At 37.5% G+C, this 8,505-nt stretch overlaps 1 protein-coding gene across 1 annotated transcript in view; it reads right to left on the bottom strand.

Annotated features, from left to right (window-relative positions):
- Nucleotides 1-555: 555 nt before the first annotated feature.
- NUP133 (nucleoporin 133) overlaps nt 556-8,505 on the bottom strand; it is a 34,799-nt gene continuing 26,849 nt past the window's right edge. The window contains exons 22-26 of the mRNA XM_064445680.1: nt 8,006-8,124; nt 6,403-6,483; nt 4,329-4,393; nt 1,839-1,927; nt 556-810 (exon numbers count right to left, since the gene is read on the bottom strand). Coding sequence (XP_064301750.1) covers nt 674-810; nt 1,839-1,927; nt 4,329-4,393; nt 6,403-6,483; nt 8,006-8,124 — 491 coding nt within the window. The 3' untranslated portion in view covers nt 556-673. The remainder of the gene's footprint in view (nt 811-1,838; nt 1,928-4,328; nt 4,394-6,402; nt 6,484-8,005; nt 8,125-8,505) is intronic.

The following is an 8,505-nucleotide window of genomic DNA, read 5'->3' as shown; positions in this document are numbered from 1 at the left end:
CAAAATATTAAAATGTTTTGAAAAAGTTTAATCTTACAGATACAAACTGAGAGACTGGTACACTTACTGGACCAGGGGACTTTGAATGAGAACTGTGCTTTATTCCCTTCTGTCACGGACAAGCTGAGTGACGACCAGCTTGCTAAAGGATAACAAGCCAGTTATCCTTTTTGTGTCAGTAATCTTTAACACAAAACTGAAATTACCTAGTTTCTACAGCAAAAAGCGTTGTACATAGAGTTATCTTATAGAATAATCCTTTGTTTCTTCAGTCAGCCACACAGTCACGCAGCATGAATGTTTTCTCTGAACTGAAATTGCAGCCCCAGTGAAGCGAGAGCAGAAGTTTCCTCCTTCTGCAGTGGGCTCCACGTTTCACCCTGTGTGTCTGTGTACCTTTGGGTCTCAGGCAGGACTCGTACCGATGGAGATATAAAATGAAACGGCAAGTTTATGAAAGGCACAGGAAATGAAAACTTTGTTTTTTCTTTTGTGTGAAAACACACCTCTGCCTCCCCTGATGAAAGTGCCAACGTCTATAACTTCAAGACCAAGTATATTACTCATAGATTTTATTATGAAGTTTTAGCAAAAAAAGAATAGAACATTAAAAAAGTATACATGAATTTAACAGTTCTCTAGAAAAAATATTTTAAAAAAAATATAGTGGGAATCATGCTTGTCCCTGAACGTAGAGTTCATAGTTTGCCTTTAGCACGAATTCGAAGTAGGGATTACATTTCAGGTTGCCAAGTTCATTCGCTTGCAGCAAGTCCTTCACCTCCGGTAAGTATTCACTTAACTGAACCCCTACAACACAAAACCTTTTATTACAGCACTGATAAAAGTACTTTGCATTAGCAGTTAAGATTATTTTTAAGTAAACACTTGTGCCTGCCTCAGAGTTAAATTACTCTTTTAGAATTGAGAAGATCTAATTCTATTATACAAGTCAAGAAATACAGGAAAGCTTATGTAGCCTGTAAAATTGAGTTTAAAAAACAACCCAACCTAAAATCCGAGACTTTACATAACACTTCACCAAAAGAAAAAGAAAAGATCAGTCATACAATAATAATAATAATAGAGCATCAGTTGCAACAGTCCAGTCACTCCAGTGTGAGAATCTTATAAAAGGAAAGAAACAGACAGGATTGAATGCACAAAAGCAGAACTGTTCTGAAGAACTTAATTTTTGTATTTTTGACACGGAGCCTTCTTTGTTCTGGAAAAAGTTCACATGCACTAATATTTAAAACAGACTTTGACTCTTAAATTGCTTCCCTCCTCTCCCCCCCTCCCCCAGCTGTAATTTCCACGGCCATAACTTCCCACAGTCAGCTTTAACTGGGGAGGGGTGTGTGTGGGGGTGGGGGTGTGTGTGTGTGTGTGTGTGTGTGTGTGTTCATTTTTTTGTTGCTTTTGGGGAGGGAAGACAAAACCAAAAGACCATATAAGCTAAAATAAATTAAGCTCTTCTGAGTGACAGACAAACAGTTATTAATCCCTTATCTTACAGAACATACGTATTTAACTCCAGAAGACATTTTACAGTAAGGAAACTGCTAAAAATCCAATGGCTGCCCTACTTACTGAGCAAAAAATTCGAGGGTACTAAGGTTGTAACCAAGAAATCTGCTCATATCTCACCCCCTCAACATTTTACAGAGGTAGAATTAGCTCCATATGATTATAATTATCTGGTAGAATGTATATGGAAATTTTTACCACTCTGAGAATTTATCAACACTACTCTGATATATTAGTGTTCATGTTAAGCAGCTTTTGAAATAACTGAACACCTTCAAGAAGTTCAATTATATTTAAGAACACATTACCTTCTTTCAATAGTTTTTGTAATATTTTCACAAATATACTATCTTTAGATGCTTCAATTGGATCATCTTTACCATCCGAACTGGACCATCTGCAAGACAAAGAATAATTTGTGTGTGGAAAGAATTGCACAGATGAAATAAAATCAAAATTAACGAGAAAAACTATGCAGGCAATTTGCTAAATTACCACAGGTGATTAATACATGTTCACGTGTAAGTATTACATGCTTGGCTATAGCTCCAACCAAGGCTTTTTCCTAACCTGTGTTAATTATTCTTTATTCTACGAGTAAAACTGCAATAAAATTGTACTATAACATAGTCTAGTTAGGAGGGCAATAGAAATGCTTCCTGTCTTCTAAACTTTAAACACATTATTTCTTTGATAAAATCAAAAATACTATTCATCAAGGTAAGAATTACCTATTCCTAGTAACAGTATTTTATGATTGAGATGATGCAAGTATAGATGTATTTTTTGGCAGAATAAAGCAAGAGCAGCAATTTGCTAACATGTTTGGGGAAAAAAAACCAAAACAGCAAACACCGCGAAAAGGAAGGAAGAGGAAAAAAATTATAAAATCTAAGTTGCATGCCTGTAACAGGACACGCAGACACAAAACAAATAGTTTGCCTCATCTGTGATTAAATGTGAGGGTAAAGACTCATGAAATCAAGTCTTATCAGTGATAAGAAAATACCAAACGTATTTTTTTAAGAGAAAGATTACTGTAAATGACAATTTTTCACCTTTGCAGAGCTTTATGTGTAGCAGTTTTAGGTCAACACCAACCTAGCTTCTTTTGCTGTGCTTCTAACCTTTCAGTTTTTAAAATTCCCTGTTCTGTACGTTAAACCGCCAGAGAAAAACATTCTCATATCACTCCCCAAATCAACATGAACCTCCGTGGGCCAGTGGGACACGCTTGCAAGTTATTGAGAAATCCTCTGTACTTCACTGAAACCATGGTTTTGCCCTGGTTGTCACTTAAAACTCCCAAACTTCTAGATTTTCATCTTTAATCCTATTGGGAAGTATGTGACGGAAGGAGGGAGGAAAGGGGGACTTGAGGATACAAATCGCTCTTGGGCACAGAGGAGGAGAGTGAGGACCCTACCAGAACACAAGGAGAACGCTCAGCAAGGCTCTCCATTCTACCCAAGAACCTTACCACCATATGTAGCTGTTAGCTAGAAAACAGATGCCATCCTTGAAAGTAGGTATTGTAACATGTTGAGTGCTTACTTTTGCACACAGATGAAAGTTAACACTACCTCTTTTGAATCACAGAATTGTTTAGTTTGCAAGAAACCTTTAAGATCAACCTCTCTGTAAGCCTTGCTGGACTGGAAACTCAACTGGGACAGCAAGTTTTCTAAACACTATTCAGTCCAAAGGGATCTCAAATTGCATCTAGTTAGCTAGCAGAGTGGGCACAATCTTGTCAGCATTATATATGATTTGAATGGTTTAAATATTAATTCCAAAACTCTGTTCTCAGGCCAGGGTAAACAGGACATAAACCCATTATTGGACTGGTTCTATGTAGGAGTTCTGGATTCTTCTGTCTTGAAAATAATAGGAAGGGAAGAAAACACGTGGAATAGTGTAAGCCTGTTTCTGCACATTGTGTCATATATGGCAATAACTTAGTCGTGCAACTAGGATTTTATTTTCTACAGACCACTGTCCTTGGAATCCATCCTATGCGTAAGTGTGAATCCAAATGCTGCTGCTTTTCATTCTAATCACGAATGGCACAGTGCATTTGGAATGTATTCGCTCCCCATCTTTTCTTCCTTAAGTCCTCTTGGATCATGGATGGGAGCTAGAAAAGGTGGATAACTTCTGAAAACTAGAAAGGAAAGGGAGGAAGGGCCATTTGAGATATTTAAGCTGGGAGAGAACAGTAGCACTGCTTGATGATAAGATTCTTCTGACCAATTGGATTCAGCCTGTATTCGGTCTTGAATGTCCGTAAGAGTGACTCTTAAGCGGTATTTAAGGCTTCGATCTCTTACAGCCAGGAAGGCAGCTTTAACTCAAAAAGGTCATGAACTTGTCAATGTGGTTCAATGGCCAAAAATAAGTGAAATGAAAGTTCGCAGGAGTGACCTCTGCACACGTTGCTCTTAAAAAAACTGCTGTTTGAGACGCTTCAAAGGAGAAAAAAGTGTTCAGCATCGGTCATTTCTTCTACCCTAGCAAAGGGTTCAAGAATGAAAGCTGCATGGGTACATTTGTGTCGCGGGTGCTGAGAACGCATAGTGGGTCACCAGTGAGCTAAGCGAACAAAGTACTACAGATTTTTTTTGCTGGGGTTTCACTTTATAAAAAGACACATTCAGATGAGGTACTTTATACTTTAAATAACCTTATACCAAGAAAGTCAAGCTTTTCAGTGAGCTAGAGAATAGCATACTAACATGTAATTCTGGAAAAGCTATGTCACAAATACTCCCAGTAATTTATATTTATATTGGACTCACCCATCTCTTCGGAGAGCCCTACAGAGAATTTTAAGTTTGAGATCGTTTACATCCACTTCCTCTTCCTTCAATTCATATAAGGAGAAAAGAGAGGTAAGTTAAAATTATATTTTTTAAGAAATTATCACTCTGTCACACAAACTATACCAATGAATTAGATTCTTCAATTACTGGACACTGTTTTTAAACACATGCTATTTTAACAGATGACCCAGTCAGACTGTTGAAACACCAAAGACCGTTAATTTCCATTTGAAAACATAGCTCAGACTTTCTAAACCACCCCAGGACTGCTGAAGCCTGCCTACCGCAATCTGAAAAAGGACCTATTTTAAAGCACAGGGACAAATGCCAATTTGTAAAACACTGTATTTGAGGCAAGTTTTGTTTTAAAATGTGCTGTAAGGTGATTGAAGTCAAGGCTCTTTTTTCAGCACGGCCCAGCTAATTAGCATGCATTACTGTCCGCATTAGGATGTACATTTTATGAACATATTAGTAAATGTCTTCAGAGAGGCACGTTTTTCTTGGAAAGGGCAGTCCCTTAATTGCACAGAAACTTTAAGATAATTGCTGTCAGAGCCCCTTTCAAGATGTCAGATAAAAGACCATATATTATCTTCCATCTCTTGATGTCCCAAAGCATCACATCGGCTTTATATTCCCCTCATAAGAGTTAAAAGAAACCACAAACTCTTCAGTTGAGAAGCCTGGAAGCAAGAGGATGGTCTTGACTTTATGCTGTGCTTTTGCAAGAGAAAAACAGGGAAAACTAGGGAACAGCTAATTTTTAACACTCTAGTCTAAACCACCATCTCTAATGTGTGCTGAATGGTTCTACTCAAGTTGTTAGAGACGCAAATATCTGAGCAAAAACCATTTTGAACCTCATGTTTTTAGAGTGACATTTATTCTATTTAGAGATTAAAAAAAAATATAGTCTCAGTGTTCACGAATTGTGTTGACAAAATTTAAAAGGGAAACTAATTTAAAAGAAAGAACCAAGTGAGTTCACTCAAGCTTCTTTTACTGCAAAATATTATTATTTGGACTATTTATGTTGTAAAAATGAAGGGGGAAGTTAGAAAAAAAAGCATTGACTTTTCTTTTTAAACTAAAGAGAACTAACTCAGAGTAACATGGTACTTTAAGTAGTGATACTTATTCCTCAGTACACAAAATATAATAGTGCTAAACATAGGACAAGTAAACATATTCATGCATAAAGAAAAACCCCACTAGTTAACAACGTTATTCAAAAGAAAATTTGATACAAGAAATGCAATTTAAAACAATTTTAAATCAATTTAAATTTTAAAAACAATTTAATTAAAGACACTTGTAATTATCAAACCAAAGTTACTGAAGGCCAACCAAATGGCACAATGGTGTTTACAAAGCACTGCTACAGAGAGGATTTTAGCTTGGAGCCCTACCCAGACTAGCAGGAATTGGGGCAATCCGAAGAGAGCTCTGATTTTCAACTAGTAAGGAATACTTTCGCTGAAATAATACAACTTTAGCTTTTTAGCATAGACTGTAGTTAATCCAGGTTTGATGCTTTTCTCAGAAGTTGATTTATTCATGATTAGTGGCAAATTACTCCTGACAAAGAGACTAGATCATACAAGGACGTGCAGTGAGAAAGTAGAGAGCAAAACCGTGGCTCACGGCTATTCACATGTTAAAAAGCTGGTGACTGTCCCAATTATCTCCTTACAATCAGAGAAAGCACCAACAGGGAAGACGCAAGAACTAAACTACTGAAAACAGATGATCTTTATCCTGTTTGGAGAAAGCCTGTAGGGGAGCAAGGCTCTAAAAAAGAGACTATAGACTATAAATGGGAAGTGAAGATGAGGAGTGTCATTTTTCTTCAATGATCTAAACCACATTTGGCATTAAGTCTCCAGTGACTTAAAAAACAAACAGAAAAAAACACATCAGGGGTTATTTTTAATTACGGTATGCTAAGCTTATATCTTAACTAACTACAGATGCACCATCCTAGCCTAAATAGTAATAAATTTTTTAAAAGTCCCAGGGTTATAAACCCTTCAAAAACTTTACCTACCTCATCAATATATTCCAGTAGATCAAGTGCTTTCTTGAAGTCATACTCATTGGCCCTTCTGTTCTCATCACATATGTACATCTACGATAGGAGAGATTAACATAGAGAATTATTTTTAGCCTACAAACTAATGTAACTGATACCATGGACAACTCACTGTGGGAAGACCACCATGTATTTTCCACTTACATGACCTTCTCATGAAAATATGTCTTGATTCAACTGCAAGTGTTTTTATAGCAAGGAATATACTTAAGGTTTTAGAGCAGCATTCCACCTACATGACAATGGTCTGTGGACGAATGATATTGAATATAAGGCTGCTAGGTTTCAAATTTAAATGCCATTTAAGGCTGTAACATTCCTTGATTATTGTAGCCAGAGCTCAGCTCCACAAATAAGCTCTCAGAATTATTTTGGTAATTAAGCTCAAAGCAGTACTTACGCACACATACTGCCTTTCACCTTTTAAAAACAGACAAGTTTGCTATCAATATCTTATCCCCCTCCCCAACAAAATTCTAAATCAGTACTTTAAAGAACAATTAACGTTAATGCTCTTTTTATGTACACCTTCTGAGTTTCACTCTTGCATCACAAGTAGCAAGTATGAACGCTCCTCTGACAAGAGAGAGAATTCAGAAGGAAAACTGTCATGGTGCCAGCGCTTGCCAAGTCGCGAGTGACACTTCCTAGTCTCCCCTAATTCCTTAGATAGTCTCACTTAAAGATACAGGTAATGACTTCAGAATCTGCTATTCGTGTTTTTCTAAGAAAATGAGGAGCACGAACAAGCACACCATCAGCTTGTGATTTTCCACAGGATTACAGGAAAAGTAAGGAGTTGCAAAACCGACACCTAGACAGGACCTGATTTGTTATACAATGCATCGTTGCTGCTCACTGAATGTTTTTTGCATGCATCGCTGGACGGTAAAAATACGCTGCCAACAGGCAGAAACAATAAGGCTACTGGTTGCTGGCTACCACCAGAAAAGGGTGTAGAAAGGGAGTCAGCGCCATTAGTGATCCCAGGACTGGAGCAGTTCATGTTTTTGTTGCAGTGTGGGTTGGGTGGGGTTTTTTTTTTTGTTTGCTTTTGAAAAAGAAGGGCAAAAAAAAAGTAGAAAGACTTCAGGTGCCTCTTTGCCACCAGTGACCAAAAGCCTCTTCCTGCTTCTAGCCCTTTCTTTTTCTAGATTGCAGCACCCTTTCTCCACGAAGGCAAAATTCTTTGCTCCTTCTCTCTTCCAAGTTCTGACCTACTGAGAAGGTAACAGAAGGTAAAAATTGACTCCTATCCAAAAACTGGCTTAGACCAGTACATCAACTTCTGGCACTGATCTGATTTGCTTTTTCTCCTACCAGCACTCTAAAGCACATGTTCAACAAAAAGAAATTTGAACTAGAAACAGCATTCTGAAGTCTGGTGCTGTTAGAAACTAAGCAAAGATAAACAAATTCATACATTAGATCTTAAGGTGCTTTGGCAAGCCACATAAGGGATGAAAACAGCAGTGATCATCTCCATTATTTTATCACACAGAGGTGGAAAACATACTGGAACTTTACCTGTGTAATGAAGAAAACACGAGATACTTACATCAATGAGCTGAGGTGCAGACAACACTGGCATATCATTGAGGTTCAACTGTTTCTCTGCCAGTAATTGTTCAGGAAGCGTCTCCTGATGTAACAGAAAGCGTTCCTGTTCTGATATTTCTTGTAGTCATTTAAGGAAATGAATGTTTTGTGTTATTAAAATGTAATAATAAAATCTGTGGAACAGTAATAACTGTCAAGGCACAATATTATTCACGTCTACAAGTGTTTGTTATGAAGCGTTCTATTTGGACACTGAAGCACAGAAATACTTCCACTTCAACACTGCCATCCTGGTGAACTAGTTCTTACTCTCCACTCAGGCTTTCAGTGCAATGCAGACCGATAACTCTTCTTTTTTTCTCAAAACCACAAAATGAATACATAGGGTTGGAGGGAAGTAGTTGTGCTATGCAGGAAAGTACGCTGGATGCAATTTTTAGGAGCCCCCTTTCGCCTGAAGAAATGTGCCACAGACCTGCTCCATCTCATGAATCATTC

The sequence above is a fragment of the Phalacrocorax carbo genome, chromosome 3 (assembly GCF_963921805.1).
Source record: "Phalacrocorax carbo chromosome 3, bPhaCar2.1, whole genome shotgun sequence".
In the NCBI taxonomy this organism is placed as follows: Eukaryota; Metazoa; Chordata; class Aves; order Suliformes; family Phalacrocoracidae; genus Phalacrocorax; species Phalacrocorax carbo.
Note: the sequence above shows the minus strand (reverse complement) of the source record. Positions and strands in the feature narration are given on the sequence as shown.